At 50.7% G+C, this 19,941-nt stretch overlaps 6 protein-coding genes across 6 annotated transcripts; 5 read left to right on the top strand and 1 right to left on the bottom strand.

Annotated features, from left to right (window-relative positions):
* Positions 1-239: 239 nt before the first annotated feature.
* On the top strand, positions 240-2,698 carry A1O9_11939 (SCY1 protein kinase; the record flags this gene model as incomplete). Its single annotated transcript, XM_013399085.1, has 2 exons — positions 240-362; positions 422-2,698. 2 exons carry the CDS (start codon positions 240-242, stop codon positions 2,696-2,698), a joined length of 2,400 nt encoding a protein of 799 aa, XP_013254539.1.
* A 1,603-nt stretch (positions 2,699-4,301) lies between these two features.
* Positions 4,302-4,793, bottom strand: A1O9_11938 (uncharacterized protein; the record flags this gene model as incomplete). The annotated part of the gene is made up of 1 exon (XM_013399084.1): positions 4,302-4,793. The coding sequence occupies one exon, from the start codon at positions 4,791-4,793 to the stop codon at positions 4,302-4,304; it is 492 nt and encodes a 163-aa protein (XP_013254538.1).
* A 1,161-nt stretch (positions 4,794-5,954) lies between these two features.
* Positions 5,955-7,882, top strand: A1O9_11937 (uncharacterized protein; the record flags this gene model as incomplete). Its single annotated transcript, XM_013399083.1, has 2 exons — positions 5,955-6,055; positions 6,118-7,882. 2 exons carry the CDS (start codon positions 5,955-5,957, stop codon positions 7,880-7,882), a joined length of 1,866 nt encoding a protein of 621 aa, XP_013254537.1.
* Positions 7,883-9,907: 2,025 nt separating this feature from the next.
* Positions 9,908-11,735, top strand: A1O9_11936 (PiT family inorganic phosphate transporter; the record flags this gene model as incomplete). The annotated part of the gene is made up of 2 exons (XM_013399082.1): positions 9,908-11,308; positions 11,427-11,735. The coding sequence occupies 2 exons, from the start codon at positions 9,908-9,910 to the stop codon at positions 11,733-11,735; spliced, it is 1,710 nt and encodes a 569-aa protein (XP_013254536.1).
* Positions 11,736-12,430: 695 nt separating this feature from the next.
* On the top strand, positions 12,431-13,400 carry A1O9_11935 (uncharacterized protein; the record flags this gene model as incomplete). Its single annotated transcript, XM_013399081.1, has 3 exons — positions 12,431-12,991; positions 13,065-13,155; positions 13,207-13,400. The coding sequence occupies 3 exons, from the start codon at positions 12,431-12,433 to the stop codon at positions 13,398-13,400; spliced, it is 846 nt and encodes a 281-aa protein (XP_013254535.1).
* Positions 13,401-14,544: 1,144 nt separating this feature from the next.
* Positions 14,545-18,627, top strand: A1O9_11934 (uncharacterized protein; the record flags this gene model as incomplete). Its single annotated transcript, XM_013399080.1, has 1 exon — positions 14,545-18,627. The coding sequence occupies one exon, from the start codon at positions 14,545-14,547 to the stop codon at positions 18,625-18,627; it is 4,083 nt and encodes a 1,360-aa protein (XP_013254534.1).
* Between the last annotated feature and the right edge of the window lie 1,314 nt (positions 18,628-19,941).

The following is a 19,941-nucleotide window of genomic DNA, read 5'->3' as shown; positions in this document are numbered from 1 at the left end:
AAACCTCGACCGCGGGGAATATTTGATGCGGAGTTAAGCACGTGCATGCACCATCCCAGTGGAAGGAGCGATATCCAAAAAGTAAAAGGGAAAGTGGCCGCTGAGTCGTGACAACTTTCGATATTTAATAGTTATTGTGTAGGCCACCACCAACACCATCGCTTCTTTCTGATCTCTCTCCATTCCGTTGTGCCGTGCCCCGTGCTGTTGATGTTTCCCCTCGTCTCCACTGGCCGCTCATGGACTTTCTCAAGTCTGCGGTCGCCTCCGCCATCGCCAAATCCAGTTCCTTCCCAGTAACCATCGGCGACAGGATAGACCTCTCGGATTCCATCTGGGCTTTGCATAATGGAGTCAAAAAGGTACACAGTCACCCTGTTCTGTCTCCGCTTCCCTCTGCTGACTCCGCACCACGCTCTAGGATGACAACTCCCCCTGTTGTCTCTTCACCTTTGACATCAATGCGAACAAGGCTCGATTACCTTTAGCGAAGAATGCCGCTCGAAGACTGCGGACATTACGCCATCCTGGAGTTATCAAGGTCATAGATGTGGTTGAAAATGAAACACATATCTACATTATCACCGAAAAGCTCACTCCACTGAACTGGCATGTGAAGCGCAAGAGTCTCAGCGAAGAGACCATTAAATGGGGCTTGTACACAGTGTCCTCGACTCTCAAATTCATCAACAATGACGCTTCCTCTGTTCACGGCTCTGTCCGAGTCTCTTCCGTCTTTACCAGCGAAAGTGGAGAGTGGAAATTGGGAGGGTTCGAGCTTCTGAGTTCCATGAATGAGGACGATGCAATAATATACACCTACGGAACTCTTGTGCCTGATTCAAACCGTTACGCCCCTCCAGAAGTGGCAAATGGCGGCTGGTCTGCCATCAAGAAGAATCCTCTGGGTGCGCCGGATGCCTACGGGCTGGGTATTCTTATATATGAAGCCTTCAATGGCTCCTTCGTGGGGATTGATCAGCTACCCCATGCGCGAAGTATACCCGCAAATATGACTCAATCCTACAAACGACTTGTCAATGCCAATCCAAAACTCAGACTTAATTCAGGCCAGTTTTTGGACCAGGGAAAGAAGGCCGGCGGCTTCTTCGAGACACCCCTCATCCACATTACAGAAGGTGCTGATAGTCTTGGCTTGAAGAACGAGGAGGAACGAGATGAATTCCTAGGTGAACTTGACAGTCTTACTGATGATTTCCCTGAAGATTTCTTTAGGCTGAAAATCTTACCCGAACTGTTGAAGTCGGTTGAATTTGGAGGTGGTGGGCCAAGTGTCTTTGGTGCCATCATGAAAATCGGCCTCAAGATGTCTGACGATGAATTCGAGTCCAGGCTGGCTCCTCTCGTTATTCGTCTCTTCAGCAGTCCTGATCGAGCCATGCGAGTCTGTCTACTTGACAATCTGCCAATCATGGTGGATCGAATCTCTCAAAAAGATATTAACGGCAGAGTCTGGCCTCTCATGACAACAGGTTTCACAGATACCGCTCCTGTCGTGAGGGAACAGACTGTGAAAGCAGTATTATCGGTCATTTCAAAACTCTCCGACCGTGTGATCAATGGAGAGTTGCTTCGCTTCCTTGCCAAAACTGCCAATGACGAACAAGCGGGGATTCGGACAAATACAACCATCTGCTTAGGAAAAATTGCTAGGAATCTTGGTGTTGGCTCAAGAGCCAAGGTCCTGATGGCTGCATTTTCCCGCTCCCTCAGAGATCCTTTTGTTCATGCCCGTAACGCTGCCTTACTAGCCCTGAGCGCCACCGCGGATGTCTTCACGGAAGAAGATTGTGCCACTAAGGTCCTCCCTGTGGTGTGCATTGCCTTGGTCGACAAGGAAAAGATGGTTAGAGACCAAGCAACTAAGTGCCTTGATATTTATCTTCAAAGAGTACGGAAGTATGTCTCAAATATGCCCGACACTGCTCTTCCACCAGAACCTGTTTCTGGTGCTCCTGGACCAGCCGCCACTGCTAGGATGGGAAATCAAAGTGATAGCGGTTGGGCCGGGTGGGCCATATCATCTTTCACCAACAAGATGACCGCAGCAAGGGGTGATATGGTACCCTCGACAACAGCAAATGGTTCCTCGTTGTCACATACGCAATCACTCCCGGCATCTGGTCGCACCACTCCTATAATCAGCGTCGCTCATGAGACAGCCTCTGCAAACCCATCGCGACCCACCATCTCACAAACCCCGAGAACTTCCACGTCACAGCTTTCCGAACCGCAGGGCATGTTTGAAGATGACACGCTGGATGCTTGGGGAACTGTCGACGATGATGGTGATAATTTTTTCGATGCTTCGTCTGCCACTCCAAAACGTAGTGAAGTTACTCCAGCCCCTGCAGCTGTTGCCTTTGATGACGGTGGCGAACCGGATTTTGCAGGCTGGTTGGCAGCACAATCCAAATCTAAGACACAGAAATCGTTACCAAAGGGTTTGTCAAAGCCCCCTGGTACCTCCGCAAGCAAGTTAAATGTAAGACCAACGGGCCCAGCTAGAAGTGCCTCTGCAGGTCCTCCAAACGCCGCCAGCGCTTTCAAGAGACCGACTGTGCCTGCTTCGAGAACAACGTCTAATGCAACGGCCAAGAAGGAGGTCAAGAAGGAATTACCAAATCCAAAAGAGCCAGACGTCAACGATGATGACTGGGGCGATGCTTGGGATTGAGAGAACTGTTCAGATTTCAATCAGTTCGCAGCCGAGAAGTCGCAGCCGAGTATAAGTCGCGCCTCATGGCCGCAGAGGACGTCGAATAGTGCCTGGGAAACGTCCCGCTTCACACTCCTACGTCAAGCCTCAGCCGTTGGATTGGGGAAGTTTTGAAGGGTAGGTGGTTGAACACTCGAAACGTCAATCGACGCTCATACTTGCTACCAACGTCTCTCCCGTCCTCTGACGAGTTTGATGACCTGAGTGATTGTGATCATCAACAACGCCGGTGCAAGCGAACCATGGTATTGCCTGCTTACTTGCTGCTACAAACGCACCTTTTCCATTGAGTCATGATTAATGTCACAGGCGGCTGCTTTCATTCGATGAGTCTTCTGTTCGATTTTGACACATCCAGCAATGTCTTCCAATCACATAACCAATGATGCAGACACCGCTTTTGCCGATCCATCCACACGCCCACCAACGAGTCATTCTACAGTTGCGTCGGAAGCCACACTGGTGAGATGACAGATTCGGACGATCGTATTGCACGCTACTTGGAGACAACACACCAGAGCGATCTGAATGAGAAGATCCTTATTGAACCCGAATCTATCTCCCCATTGTCAAGTAAATCTCGGATTGAAGACGCACCCTATGAGGTTTACACAGCCTTAGAAGCGGCTCGGGCAGACTGGAAGAAACGAGAAGTTCGTATTGACCAGCAAATCTGAAATTGGATTCTATCGCGATGGAAATCCTTAATCAGCACGCTGATCTGACAAAAGAAAACACAGGTTTTAGTCGCGGAAGCAGTTGCATCCGCCAAGGCCGAGATTGACAAGATCATCATAATGAACGATGCCTGGAAGCAGGGCAAATTGTCACCACCGATAGCGAAATGCAGACAACACAAATGGAAGAATTCACCGAAGGAGACGCACAGCCATGGGAGCACTTCTGCACGTCTAGCGACAGGCAGCAACGTACCCTCTGCTAGCCTACTAATCTCACAGGCGGGAGGTTCGAGATTAGAGGTTTACGTACCGCCTTATCGATTGCGATCGCCTCAAGAGAACGAAATGATTAGTCAAAGCATGATCTCCGACCTTCCACAGCCTCATCGAAAACCTGAAGTTGACTCGAGTGTTGTCCGTGTGCGATCTCCTTTGCCAGACCATGGGCATGGAGGGCTTGGAACGGGAGGAGACACTATCTTCTCGGCACAGGAGGAAGAGGCTCATGTTCGAATGCTTGCGTGGGAAAACTGGGCCTTCCGAAATATTCTCATGTATCGCTTCGGCCTCAGCCGACATGATATCAACCTTGCTTTGGATGTTGAGATGCAGAGACTGGCGACAGGTGACAGAAGTCGTTACGAGGCTAGCTGAGGGAGGGGGGAAATACAGGTGGCAAGTTGCTGGGTTATGAAGTTTGTTGTAGGAGTAGACCAAATTACCTCTCTCTCCTTAATATTCTCGAAGCATGGTTTCTACCAGTACTGACAGCGTGCTCTATGCCATTATGAATCAAGTGTCTCATTCGCTTTTAGACATCATAGGCTAGCTTCATCAAGGTGCATCCACGATCTCAGTCCCTTCGGACTTCGCTAGGCAAGTTACTTCAGCCGGCCATCAACAACCATCTGCCTCATAACCTCAATCGTCTTCTCGACCGCCATCTTCCCAATCTTCCACTCCTGCACCTTCCGCTTCTCCAGGCCGTCGGCATCCAACTCCGGATGCAACCACTCAAACGCATATGTCATGTACAGCTCGCCATTTGCACCTTCGCTGACGATGTTCTGCACTTTGGAGCCGTCGTGCTGGTGGAACTCAACCTTCATGGGCTTGAAGGCGATGCACCGCTCCTGCACCCGTCGGTTGCCTTCGCGGAACACCACTTCGCGCATGGTCACCGGCTGCCCGTGTTCGGTCTCAGACTCGCTGAGCACGTCGGTCGAGATGATGGCCCCGCCCACGAACTCTTCGCCCGCCCTGATTTTCCTCTCGAGCCCCGCCCAGACTTGGGCGTAGGTCAGGACGGGCGTGACGGAGCCCGGGTTGATCGGCGCGGTGTAGGCGATGTTGTTTGCTGGTGTCGGTGCCATGATTGTTGGTGAGACGGGTTCCTGGTGTGTAGTTGGTGGAAGCGTTTGTTGAGGTAGGGTAGATAGACTCGGTCGATCCCTCTTATTTTCTGGGTGCTCCTGCCTCTTTCAAATTTGCGGAGATACTTATGTGTTGTAGAGACCTGATCACAGGCTTTTTCCACACGAGCCAAGCTCCGTTGAGATGTATCGATACAAACGCGCAAATTAGGTTCACTGACGCGAAGGAAAGAAGTTGTGCGCCAGATATTCACCCTTTAATATTCAAGGCCAAATAGCCCGATCAGGTGAGATGCTGATTCCCGTGAGATCTGTGTCTCTTCGCTGGTTGGTAGTGCAGGATCCAATTACAGCTGGTGGTTAATGGTTGTCAGTGGTGGCATGTTCATGAACGGACACGAGATCCCTGCCGCCTGGCTCTGTTGGGAAGCTGGATAAGGGCCGGGCGGTTGCTTCCCATCGGCACGTCGGGGCTTCCATTTGAATCTAGACGGCACGTGAAGATGGAACACATTAGGATTTGTAGGCACCCTGGAGGGGTTGCGGGGTGGGTGACTGAGTGTGTTCGGCCCAAATTTGAACATCCCGTGCGGGTGGCTTACGTACACCCTGACTAATAAACACGGAACTTCCCCTGGTCACGTGGCGCACCACATAAACGACGTCACCAGAGAGAATTGCTACATATGACCGCACAGCTCGACGATCTTGCTCAAACAATAGAGTCAGTATGACTATGCCGCATCCTAATAGGATGACCGGATCAACAGTGTTCACCAATCTTGACGATCCAACGGCTCGCCTTTAGCGTGTTTCTGCCTGGAGATCCCAGGGCACCCAGGCACCCGCCAGGGTGTGGGCCACCACCCTGTGTCAGCAACCCAGACTCCCAGAGCGCCACACCTTGCAAAAAATACGCTCTGACCAATCACAGCTCGACTTGTGCTCGGACTGGGTCCGGTCCTGAGACTTCCTCCAGCTTGGTTGAAGGTGCATACTCCAGAAAGCGATGGATCTAGCTTGTTCAGGGTACTCGTATCCGGACAGTCTCAGAGAGTTCGTTCAGAATTCATATGTATATCATCGGGCGTCGCAGCTACCCCGCGGTCCTTTCCTTGTTGGAAGAGCGTGAACCTGGTTCTGTCCTTCTAATTACCGGCCATGACTGCACCCATCATGATCGAGGACATCACGACTCAGGACAAGCCTAAACGTACTCGTAAATCGCATAACAAGGTTCGAACGGGCTGCCAGACTTGCAAGTATGAGCGACCGTTGCACTGAGAGAGATCGCAAGGACCAATTGGCTGACTTTGATATTCAGGATCCGCCGGAAGAAATGTGGTGAAGAAAAGCCATTCTGCCTTCGATGCACGAGCACAGGTCGCAAATGTGATGGCTATCCATCACTATCACCCCCCGCGACTTCTTCATCTGAAAACTCACCTGATAGCTTTCCGGAACCGGGCGCAAAAAGACTCAAAGCCCACAGTACCGTTGCCATCCCGAAACAGCAAAGTCATAGCCAGAGCAGCGATGGACAGCTAAAAAGGATCTGGAGGAGCCCTTCATCTGTCCGCTTCGACGATGATGGGGAGTTCTACTGCTTTGACTTCTTCCGGTCTCGCACTGGTCCAGAGTTCGCCGCTTATTTCGATAGCTCGATCTGGAGGTCCTACACCGTCCGAGCCTGTCTACAGTATCCCGCTGTTCTCGCCGTCGCTGCCGCGGTCGGTGCTGCCCACCGGCGGTTTGAGTTGGGTATTTCGCGGGAGGCATTCGAGTTTTGCGATATTTCCGACAAGCTTTACCAGCGAGCCATCAAGAAATTATCACAGGATATGGCCTCCAATATTCCCAACTCCGCAGAGATCAACATGATCGCCATGAAACTCATGGCCGTATTTGACACTTTCCAGGGTGACATGGATCGCGCTCAAGCCCATATGACGGCTGGCTTGAAGGGCCTTCTGAACAGAAATTTCAAAACGACTTACACCGACACACAGTATCGGACTGTGGATCTAAATTACGAATCCTTGAGGAGGCTGTTCCTCAAAATCGAGCTCGAGTCGGTTCGCCTTTTTGGTAGCGCGTGTGAGATCCTCAGTGATCCTGACGACTGGACGCCGCAAGACGAAATTGACCACAGCAACCCCTTTACAGACTCTTGCATGACACCTCCAACGCCTTTCCACATTCCGGACCCAGTCCCCTACCCAATCCCACGAGCCTTTAACTCTCTCCACCAAGCCCGCAATGTGCTTTTCACTGAAGCGACATGGATTTGGCACACCTGGGGTCTTCTCGAACAAGGCCTCCTCTCTGGTTCCGGCTTCCGGCGGCAACAGATCCATATCTCTCGCCTCCTCCAGTGGTCCATGGCGTATGCCGAATATACGAAGTTGGACGTCACACAACGACGAGCCCAGGATAAACACGCTGCGCAGTTACTGAAAACATATCGCGAGGCGGCCTACTTGCTCCTATTAACCCAGATGGCATTCCACGAACCGGACACCGGCGCCCCCATCGTACCCCTTTGCGACCCTCCTGAAACATGCGACTGCCATCGGTCGTGTCGGACGTACGCCGAGCGACGCGAAGCGCTCAACGCGCATTTCGCTCGCCTGCTCGTGCTCTCCGAGAGCATTTTCAACGCCTCTTCGTTCTTCGTGTACGAGGAGCACGCCTTAAGCGTCGATTCGGGCATTGGACCACCACTGTACGTCGGTAATTCCAATTGCCGCTCCACCAAAGTCCGGCACCAGGTGACCAACCTCCTCGAGAAGTCTGAGATCCAGCACCGTATCTGGGACACGCTGGGCGTCTACTCCATAGCAGAGAGAGTGTCTAGTATTGAGGAGCACGCCGTCGTCAGCTGTGGTGCTGTTCCGGCCTCACTCCAACCGAAGTGGGTTGATATCACCCTCTTCCTCGACGAGAGGCGTGTTCTCTTGAGGTATTGTACCCCTGACAGGGAAGGTATAGGTGGCAAGATTCGTGGCACGGGACTCGTCATTGATGAATTTGGTCAGGGAAGTGGCAGTGGCGGCCTTGTCTGGACACAGCAGTGGATTGCCTTTTGAGTACTTATTGGACCGGAAAGTGAGGCTTCATTATTCGAGGGACAGTCCTTGGGAGTACAACCATCCGGAACAGGGAAAAATGGGGCAGGTGTTATGGGATTCTTATACACAGGCATCAAGGGTCAAAAATGGCAAAACGAAGACATGCGACTATAACTTGAGGTTGGGAATATGGGTCCTTGAAACTGGCTTCAATCATTGGACACACATCAGTTGAAATTTCCAAAGCCTTTCAATTCAAAGCGTGAGCTCTTGCGATTGAAAATCGGGAACAAACACGAGAGCCGACGGGTCGCATTTGCCGACTTACAGGCGTTTGTCTGTTACGAATAGGGCTCTTTTGCAGTTCTTCGATCCTTGCACAGAAGCTTGAAAGGAGTCGGGATTCCCAAGATTGGAGCCCTTTCGCCTACAAACCAAGCCGGGCCAGAGGCCAATCAGACTGATCTGGTCTCAGCATGGTGATAACACTTGGTGTGGTGGAGAAGGCTTTCCGCGAAAGTCCATCTAGGGATTCTGTTCTACGTGTCTTGACGCCTGGAACCGGCAGTACTGGGGGGGTTGAATACGGGGAAACGACAATCCTAGGCAATGCTCAGATTTGTTGCACCATCCTCTGTTTGCATAGATGAGAGAACCTGGTGAGGCCGGGCTGGTCATTGCCGTTGTGCTAGGTTGAATCCCAGAAAAGAGGGCAAGTCGAACGGACTTGAGTGGTCAAGATACTGCGTACGAGTACTGGAAAATCATTATGTGCCTCTGGCTTTAGACCCTGTTGACCTGTCCACCATTCAGACCTCCGAGCCAACTCAATATCAGCGCCATAAATACTTCGGCTGGGAGCTCTCTACTAGATAATTGCAAGACGAGAAAGAAAGCTGATATGATTGTCGCCACGGAAGTCAAGAAGCGAGCTGCAGATGTATGTAACCGAGTCCACCGTGCCCCCATATTTACGAGTACGAGTACAAGGTCACGATTCTCGCCATCAGACAGAGCAACGCCTGAGCTGGATCACACCATCCAAGGGTAGAATGTACAATCTTGGAATTGCCAAGGCCACGTGTCGGGATACAGTGTTTCAATTGGCTTGTTTTGGACGACTTCGGAAGGGATTCTGCTCGATTCGGTCAAGACTCCAGAGATATCGAAAACCTTGCCTCACGCACTTGGTATGTGATTATTGGTGACCCTGGGATCTTGAGCTGCAGCTCAGAGATACCTCGAGCCTAAGCGAAAAGTAGCATGCCTGAACCACCAATCACGACACAAAACTGAGGCCCTCCAGCTGCTTCGCCTTCAACGGAGTAGAATCTGCTCATCATGGAAGAGGCAATGTGTCGTGTGCTCAATTACTCGCAATGGCAAGACATAAACATCTCCTCAGATTCAAATCTCTCACCAGGAAAACAGTGAAATTTCTCGAAATTCTCGACCTCTCATGCTCCATCCCATGCAATCTTGAGCCCAAGCTTTCTGCTCGGAGCCACCTTCAGGGACTCAAGCTCGAAATCTGGGAAACGTGCCTCGATCAACCATAACTATTGGCTAATTGGACGTCGGGTTCTGAAAATTCAGCTTCTGAGCCAGAGGAGAGGCGCAATCCAAGCACTTGGCGGAATTCTTGGCTAGGAAGCGGACATCTTGGCCTCGGCGCGAGGAGCATCAGATACTACCCAGAGCTGGCATTGATGTTGCAAGATTCGAGTTCCGAACTACTCGTATGGGTCTTTGACGAGTTCAGAGATGGCAAGTACTGCCCAGGCCTATAGCACACGGCCGTCGAGAGCAAAAGCAATACCCAACCGCCCCGCTTACCATGTCCCAGGGATGGATCCGTCCTGAAAATCGTCCTCGGTGGTGGCCGTGGGCGTTGGGCGAAATACGGGATCCGCCCTCTTTCGCCATAGGTATATAACACGGTCCCTCGGTCAACCTCAGTCTATTCCTTCTTACCTAGCGTTTGCAAGGGTCTGCCTCTGTTCGTCATTCCCAAGCCTCTCGTGAAGGCTTACTTAGATCACCATGCCTCCAGCAATCACCGCCAGATATGACTGGATTCTTGCCATCTCCAGCATAGCATTCGTCTTCAGTGCTTTTGGCAATGGTGCAAATGATGTTGCCAATTCCTACGCCACATCAGTGGCCGCCCGCACCCTTACCATGCCTCAGGTCGGCTTTCTCGCCATGATCACTGAATTCGTTGGTGCCGTTGGGTTGGGTGCGCGTGTCACCAACACCATCAAGAATGGAATTATAAGCATTGATAGGTTTCAGGGCGAACCAGGAGCTCTGATGTTGGCCATGGGTTGTACTGAAGTCGGTTCCGCTACCTGGCTCATGGCTGCCACTAGCTTGGGCTTCCCAGTCTCTACCACTCAGACAGTTGTTGGAGCTCTCATTGGCGCTGGATTTGCTTCTCAATCGCCCATTAAGTGGGCTTGGTCGTCGGGCAGTGTAACACAAGTCGCGGCTTCTTGGGGTATCGCACCTCTTCTCGCAGCCTGCTTTTCGGCGCTCATTTTCGGTACTGTCAAGTATTCGGTGCTTGAACGAAAGGATTCTTTCAAATGGGCGATGAGACTCATTCCCTTTTACTTTGCAACTACGGCTGCTATTCTCGCGCTATTCATTGTTGTCGAGGCCCCTACTGCGCCATCACTAGAGGAGTTCGGTGGTGGAAAGGCTGCCGGAATCATCCTTGGGGTTTGGGCCGGCATACTAGGAATTTCCTATATCTTCTTTATGCCATACTTCGAACGGCGCCTTATTAAGGAGGACTCTCGTGTCAAGTTCTACCACATCCCACTTGGGCCGCTCTTGCGTAAAGAGAATCCACCTCTATACTTCCCTGCAAAGGAGAGTCGGTGTGTGGTTGACTACTATGAAGATCCATATGCCGTGGCTGAATCATCATCATCCGTCAATTCTCTCAAGGAACAGAAGCAATCGACTGGTGATGAGGTACGCAGTGCTCCAGACTCGGCCAGTGTTGAAAAGGGCCTTGCCACTGAAAAGGTTCAGCCTAGTGCTCCTGTAAGGAGACCACTTACACCACATGAACGATTCCTGGATCCCGTCAGGCATCTCTCCTGGACCAACCCCCAAAGGTGGTGGGGTTATTTCAAGTTCGGACTTCTTCAGGGCGTCACGCGTGATTGTGTCAGTCACGACTCAGTCAAACTTCGAGAAATTCACGCCCGAGCGGCCAAGTATGATGTGCGAGTTGAACATCTCTGGACATACTGCCAAGTTGCAAGTGCTATATTGATGTCCATTGCTCATGGCAGTAATGATGTTGCAAATGCTGTTGGTCCATGGGCTGCCGTCTATCACACCTACTTAAATGGCGAGGTTTCAACGAAATCCCCTACCCCGGTCTGGTTCCTTGTTATCGCTGGTTTTCTCTTGGGAGCTGGTTTCTGGGTGAGTTTTCCTCTTTCCGTTCTTATTTATGTTAAATACATTTGCGCATGCACGCTTATCCTCCTCATCTTTGCTTGAACGATGGAGTCCACAGAACCCTGCTAACGATCGCTCCTAGTTCTATGGATACAACATCATCCGTGCCTTGGGCAACAAGATCACCCAGATGTCTCCAACCCGAGGATTCAGCGTGGAGCTCGGAGCTGCCGTCACGGTCTTGTTAGCCTCCCGACTCGCACTTCCAGTCAGCACTACCCAGTGTTTGACAGGCGCGACAATGGGCGTTGCTCTAATGAATTATGATCTCGGGGCCGTCAACTGGTCACAGCTAGCATTTATTTTCATGGGCTGGGTCCTCACTCTGCCATGCGCTGGCTTGATATCGGGGTTGTTATGTCTTATGGCGTTGAACACCCCTCATTTTTGAAGTGAGAGACACAGGAGCGATGGTGTTGGGAATTTTACTTGGGACGTCTCAGATGAGGACGATAGCTTAAGGCTATTTCGGTCGGAGTCAATAGCATTTTGCTCGGGGTCGCAGCAAGCGGCGTTCAAAGATAACTTTAAAGACAACATGACATTGACGCGGACGAAAGCCACGGTGATCAATCTATGAAATAGCTATATCCAGACCTACTTTTAATATGCTGTCGAAGGCAATGTCAAGGGGTTAACATACCCAACAAGGTGCCAAAATACGTGCCCTCAAGATGACGTCATCCGGTGCCACCCAGTCTACCTTGACACTCCTCCATATAGATCATCAGTCATGAACCAATTTGTGTTATGCTTGTATATCAGGTTATTCATGCTAGATATACTGAACTGACGATGGTCGCTGATTATTCTGAGGATACATGAATCATTTAATGCCCGAGACATGATGGATCCAATGTACTTCGCAGACAGCGAGGTCCGTTTTCGACCAACAACAAAAGATGTCAATGCACATGTCCTTTGTCTCTGATTCCACGTTTCAACTGTTTTTGGCCTTGGGTCTCTGGGATCACATTTTAATCGCCACGAAAGGTAAGTTGTGCTGGAGTCTCGAACATACTTCGTTGCACTCCGCCAGTGATCTTTTTGCACTCGACTGTCGATGCTCAAGAGTTGCCCATCATAATGCCATCCGCACTTCGTTTCCGGCCTCTGCAGCATCGCAACTCGATCACCTCGATACCAAGGACACCCAAATCTCCCTGGGGTGCATACACCGGCGAGGTTGTCCCGTATGGGCCTCACCGTCCTGGTCGGTTCCAGAGAACGAAAGCCACTCTCCTAGTCGCAGTGCTCCTGGCCACGTTACTCGGCGGTGCCTCATGGTTCTACCCCCAGCTCTTGATTCTTCCAGGAGCCACGGTCAATCACACAAGGCCTTCCTTGTCGCGATTGTGGCGGCCATCACCTTCCTCTTCCTCTACCCCGTCGTCCAATGCGGAACGATTCGTACCTTCATTCCCATTGTATGAAATGACCTTCCAAGACAACTATATATTCCAGCGCAAGGGGAAGGCCGCTGATCGGGCTTGGGAGACAATGTTCCCCCACGGCGGCGGCAGTGTTGCGATCAAGAACCCCCGGGAGTACGGGCTACCGCCCAGTTTCGCTGCTCCCGATGATTCAGGGAAAGCGTCAGGTACCGAGGTCTACGAGGTCTCGGTCATAAGGCAACTAGGCTGTCTGGTGAGTACACATCGACGGGTCTTCCCTACCTCTCCCAGCGCCTGACTCTCTGCTAACTTTGGCGTCTTGCGAGACCCTTCTCCGTCGGATCCTCATCGACTATGAAGACAATGTGCCTTCGCAAGTGCAGACCCAAGCTCATGCATTCCATTGCCTCGACCACGGTTCGCTCGTCCCGCCTGATTTCTTGGGTTTAGCTAATTGATGTTTCTAAGTCCGACAGGCCATCCTCTGCGCCTCAGACACGAGTCTCGAAGCGATCAGTGAAAGGGAAAGTGGGCTTCAGTACCCGGACGTAATGAGTAATTCGGAAGGTAGCACTCCTGGGTTTAAGTCGGCGCGCCATACCTGCAAAAATTGGTCCGAGGTGAGGGCTTGGATAGAGCTTAACCGTCCTGATGATAGGTAGCGACGTAAGGATGCGGGAAAATCAAGACGTGGGGATCTGAATAGACCCAGCTGGGAATGCCAGGGTTAAAAAACATGTAGAGAAAAGTGCCAGTCTCTTGAGGTGTTATGAAGCGATTACGGTCGTGGCAATCACGAGAACCCATCTTTTGAGGCTCTATGTTCGCCTTTTGCATTAATGAGAAACATCACCGTAGCTTTTGTCGGATGATCCTGAGTATTGAATGCAGTAATGAAAGTGAGGTATTACATCGGTGGCGAAGGATGAGTAGCACAGGCGTCGTAAGTAGCAAGCACGAACGCACACACGCACACACGTGACGCCCACAAAAATTGCGGTATATAGCCGCTCTAAAAAGACAAATTTAAACTTCCTCATGAAAGGCTCGAACCCCAGGTAAATATAAATGCTCGAAAAACTGCCAAAAAAACTTTTAGCACTCTTTGAAAAGCGTGTCATCCTTAGTGCAGGGGCCATGCTAATCTTCTCTGTATCGTTTCAAATTGACCAAATGTTGCAAAGCAACATCAGAATATTTGATACTCAAAAATATATAGTTACTAATAAGGTCACGTGGACAGTAGCTAGGAATGTCCCCTGCAGCTGCCTAAGTCCCCAGCGAATAACTAGATTGCTACAGCGATTACTCTCAAGACACCTACCAACTCTCGACTTCATACTCCGTACTCCGTATAGGGTCGCGACTATGGCATGGCCAATACGAGCAGTGACATCTGGATCCAATCAACCTACTGGTTGCTGCATCAAGCAACCCTCCGAGCCTGTTGATATCAGTGGTCCTTCACATTGCACCCAATGCCGGGCACTACTTGAGGCTGTGTTTCATGATCCTACTCGCGGACCTCAGGCCCATTCGCAGCATGCGGCTGCAGTCCTCAGCCTCAAAATGCACAAACTCTTTCTCAGCCTGATTGTAACAGTCTTCTTCAGTTGTCCACGCTATGCAGTGTGCTTTGAATATCCTGAACTGTTCCCGCTTGGCTATCACCTCTTCCGATCGCCATAGCTCCTGATGAGCTTCAAGTCAAACATCATCGACGTTGACTACGTCATGACATCAATGCCATGCCACCAGCGCCGCCCCTCCTAGTCGAACGATCTCAAACCCAGCAAGCCTAACGCCATGGCCACATTGATCGATGGCAGCTTTAACCCCCGAAAACGGCCGCGCCTCTCGCACGCTGACTACACTGTAGCCTGTGTATGCCCGCTCGCCGTCGAACTCGCCCCGCTCCGTGCCATGCTCGATACTATTCATGAGGATTTACCAGCCCAACGCAACCACAATGCCTATGTTCTTGGGGAAGTTGGAAAACATAACGTGGTCCTAGTGGTCTTGTCTGGCATCGGGAACAACCATTCAGGGATTGCTGCGACTCAAGTCTTAAACGACTTTCCCTCCATACGCTTCGTCCTTCTGGTGGGCATCGGAGGAGGAGTCCCGAGCGCCGGCTTCCAAAGGATGGATAGCGTACGACTGGGTGATGTTGTGGTCAGCCAGCCCACAGATACATCGGGTGGTGTCATCCAATTTGACCGAGGAAAGCTTCACGACGGCGATTTCTTCGAACGAACCGGATGTCTGAATAAGCCTCCCGCTTTTTTGACTGCTACTGTCGAAAAGCTAAAGGCGAAGCATTGGCAAGAAGGAAATCAGATCCGAGAGCTCATTGCGGATATGCTGTCTCGTAATCAACATATGAACATGGCTTACACCTTCCCTGGCTCAGAACAAGATCAGCTTTTTGAGTCGGGGTACTACCACACAGGGGGTGAACACTGCCAGCAATGCGATGTTACAAGAGTAAGACATCGCGAAGAACGCGTGAACTCTTTATTGAATGTCCATTACGGCGCGATTGGCTCCTCCAACTCTGTAATCAAGAGTGCCATGGAACGAGACAGTTTGAGAAAGTCATACAACATTCTCTGTGTCGAAATGGAGGCCGCCGGGCTCATGGATGCCTTTGATTCCTGCCTCGTCATCCGGGGTATATGTGACTATGCTGACTCACATAAGAATGCACAGTGGCAGCCATTCGCCGCTGCAGCGGCTGCAGCATATGCAAAGGAATTTCTGCTGACCATTCCGGCCCAACAGCAGAGTGACGCACATATGCCCACCATGCTCTCTGAACACAATCGCGATCTTTCTCATGCCTTCCAAAGGGATGATAACACTTTCCAACAGCAACCAGATAGTTTTTCCGTTGACGGGGCTACGTATAAAAGGCTTCTCGATTCCCTAACCTTCCAACGTATGAACTCGCGTCTTCTAAATATCAGTCGCGCTCTATCTCAGACATGCCAGTGGATTTTTGAAGATGAGACGTTCAAGACATGGATCGCTCGCCATAAAAGTAACGATCACCACGGATTTCTCTGGATCAAATCGAAGGCTGGATCCGGGAAGTCAACAATCATGGCGGAGATCCTGAACACCCTCAAACGAACACACTCGAAAAATGTCATTCTCTCCTACTTCTTCAACGCACAAGCTCCAGGCTACCTAGAAAAGTCAAGCATCGGGATGTACCGCTCTCTAGTACATCAACTTCTTCGGACCTGTCAATCTACTCATCAGCACTTCGTAGAACTTTTTTCTACCAAAGTGCAGGGTGATAACGTTGATGAATGGTCGGCAGTGGAGCTGCAAGGATTCCTGACGCATATCATCGAGAAAGTTGGAGGTCAGCCGATAGACATCTTGATTGATGCACTCGACGAAGGAGACGATAGCGACGTACGCCAAATGGTTGCCTTCTTAGAAGACCTGAGCACGAGGGCAGTCAACCATAGCACCTTGCTGAGGGTATGCCTCTCTAGTCGACATTACCCGCACATCAGTATCCGCCAAGGACTTTACATTGCCCTTGAACATCAAGACGGACATAGAGAAGATATCGAGCTGTTTGTTCAGCATACACTTCGTAGTGACGGAGAAGGCAAGATGGACCGGCTAAGAGAAAAGGTCTGCCAAAAAGCGTCGTCTGTATTTTTGTGGGTTGTGCTGGTTGTGCCGATGCTGAACCAACTATATGATCGTAGTCAGTTCATGGAGATGGAGAAACGCCTTGATGAGATTCCGGATACGTTGGATGGGCTCTTTGCTCAGATCCTGGCAAGGAATTCCGAAGACATCGGAATTTCTATCCTGTTGCTGCAGTGGGTACTTTTCGCAAGACGTCCTCTAAGTCCCATTGAGCTTTACTCTGCAACTCAGTTGGGGTCAGCGTCCGCATCCCTGGCAGAAACGGACGTTTTGCATGGTGATTCATTGAATCGATACCTCCTCAATTGCTCCCGTGGGCTTACCGAAATCACAAAAGCCAACCCTCCTGTGGTGCAATTCATTCATGAGTCGGTACGAGACTTCCTCATCAAGAAAAATGGCCTGGCAAAACGCGATCCGACTCTTTCCGAGAATTTCGAAGGTGTCAGTAACGAGCATCTAAGCAAAGCATGCTTACGCTATTTTGACCAATGTCTCCCACCACATCAAGGTTACGAGAGGCGAGGAGTTCCGTTTTGGAAAGGACGCATACCATCATTTCAAAAAACCTTTCCATTCGCAAAATACGCAGTCACTTATATGTTTTCTCACGCAAACATTGCTGAAGCCATGGGCATTAGCCATCTCCAACTCGTGAGACGATTCCAAAATAATAACACTGGAAATCTCCTTACATGGGTTCAGTATTGGAACATCTTTGAACAATTCCAAATACGAAGATATACTGCGGATGTCCATCTGCTCTACATCCTGTCTGAGAACAACTTACTTCATCTAAGCAAATTGTTACTCAAAGACAGGGTTGATGTGAATGTTGTCGGGCAGCGCTATGGGAATGCATTACAAGCAGCTTGCGCTGCAGGTCATGTTGAGATGGTCAAGCTCCTTCTTGAAAACGGCGCAGACGTTGATGTTGTGAGTGGAGAGCACAAACACGCCCTGTTTGCAGCGATACATAAAAAGCAAGATTCGGTCGCAAAGTTACTAGGACGCATTGGTGTCTCACCGCCAATCAAACTACTTGTGGAACGGCTTCGCACTGCTGTCCGCCAGAGTAACTGGCCTACAGTTGAGGTTCTCCTCGCCACCGGGACTTCAGTGAACCTAAAAGACATGAAAATAGATGGAGAGCCTCTTCTTTATAGAGCAGTAGAGGAAGGTGAAACGAGTGTCGCTGAATTACTTATTCAAAGAGGGGCCGACGTGAATTCCTACGGTGGTAAATATGGCTTTGCTCTACAAGCCGCAGCAGTTCGGGGCGATCATCAGCTGTCACGAATATTAATCGAGAATGGAGCGAACGTTAATAATGGTGGAGGCTACTATAGTAACGCTCTATACGCCGCAAATGTTCAGCACGCTTATCAGCCGTCACAAAGGCTAATTAAGAATGAGGTGGACGTCAATGCCTCTGAAGGTGGCTGGGGCAACGCTCTACAAGCTGCAGTAGCTCGGGGCGATTATCAGCTATCGCGATTCTTACTTGAGAACGGAGCGAACATCAACGCTTGTCGAGGCTACTATGGCACCGCTCTACAAGCTGCAGTAGCTATAGGCGAGCATCAACTATCACGATTCCTACTCGAGAACGGAGCGAACATCAACGCCTCTGGAGGCTACTATGGCACCGCTCTACATGCTGCAGTGGCTCTGGGCGATCATCAACTATCACGATTCCTACTCGAGAACGGAGCGAACATTGACGCTTCTGGGACCTACTATGGCACTGCTCTACAAGCCGCAGTGGTTCAGGGCGATCATCAACTATCACAAATACTAATCGAGAACGGGGCGAACATCAACGCCTCTGGAGCCTACTGTGGCACCGCTTTACAAGCCGCAGTGGTTCAGGGCGATTATCAGCTGTCACGAATATTAATCGAGAACGGAGCGAACGTTAATAGCTTTAAAGAGCAATATCTGAATGCCCTACAGTCAGCGATACAAAGTAGGCAAGAGAAGAGGGCAATGCTATTAATTGAGAGCGGAGCGACGTATCTTAATGCTCTACGGTCAGCGTTAAAAAGTAGGCAGGACGAGAATAAATTGCGACTAATTGCAGGGGGAGCGGACGTTGACGTCGACGTCGATGTGGACTTCTTTGCCACTACTCTGGACGCATTTGAAGCACTGGGCTTTGATCATATAAATCGAGAATGCAACAAACATCAACGCGATTACATCACATCTTGACAGCACTCTTGTAGCGGCAGCAAGAGGAGGTAAAATAAGTATCGTACGACTACGACTCAAGACAGGCGCAAATGACAATGGCCGTGATGGTAGGGGTATCTGCGCGCTATATGAAGCTACGGTGAACGGGCGCGCGGAAACTGCAAGACTCAGGAATGGTGATTCTAAGACGCAACGGTAAGGCATGGTCGAGTGGGTTTGAAACGGCTATTACTTGAGAAAGGGGCACGTGGGAAATCTCTGTCACTCCATCTTGAATGTTAGAGTGTCACCATTGGCGCTTTGGGCATCGTAGAGGAGGATCGGCGCGCAAGGCTGTGTGACCCCTTTATGTATGGACCCTTGACATTGCATTTGGCCTCCTCAGCATCCGTTCAACCATAAAAATGACTCACTAGCACCACCTCAGAGTCGCCTGACTGACTCTAGTATGCTTCAAAACGCACCCACAGCTTCCTGGACAATTCCCGTGAGCTTTGGTGTTTCAGCACATGATTTTCTCCTTGTTATCCTTCTGGTGGAAGACCTCATCCACGTCGCTGGCTTGATCTGCATTAATGCTATGAACTTCGGAAAACCGGCCTTCCCTGTAGGCCGACTAGTTACGATATGGACAGCCTCGTCGCGCCCCCTACATCTTCCCTCTTATACGCCAGCAGCGTCGTCATCGTCTTCATCCTTGCGACGATACCCTGATCCTTCGGATGGCTACCGACGTTGAACAACCTTAAGTATTCCTCCTCATATTTCCATTCGAACAATAGCCACTCCGCATACTCTTTGCCGCCGGGTCACGCACCCTCAACGCCCAGATCCTCGCAGACCCAATAGGTGAGCTGATACCGCTGATGTTTAATACCATAATGTGCGTGGGCTGAGCGGATGTTATCGTCGTGCATCTAGCATCAATGATCCGCGACGTGCCTCCTATCATCGACTCCTTGTTCAGCCAGTAGTCTCTTGGAACTCCAGTCTTGCATGTAACTCGGCTTTCCTGGCCGCGGCGTAGTCCAGGAATAGGGGCTGAGGGGCACAACATCCACGTTGTTGACAAGGCCGTTGTTCAGGCCACCAGGATGGACCTCGCGTGGCTAGTGGCGGAGATATGGCATTTGGAAGCCTTTCCGCGTACATCAAGCGTTCGTCGAGACAGCCGTTCTCGCTATAGACGAACCGTTGGTTTGAATCATAGACAAACAACTACGGTATTTTCCGCCTGGCCCCTTTCCATAGGCCACGTCTGCAGTTGTAGGGACGCGGTCGTTGCGGCTGTGGGTCGTGTGCAGGCGACACTGCATGTATCGGTGAAACTCC

This window comes from Exophiala aquamarina (assembly GCF_000709125.1).
Source record: "Exophiala aquamarina CBS 119918 chromosome Unknown aczIA-supercont1.20, whole genome shotgun sequence".
NCBI classification, from domain to species: Eukaryota; Fungi; Ascomycota; class Eurotiomycetes; order Chaetothyriales; family Herpotrichiellaceae; genus Exophiala; species Exophiala aquamarina.
The sequence above is the reverse complement of the archived record's forward strand: the minus strand, read 5'-3'. Positions and strand labels throughout refer to the sequence as shown.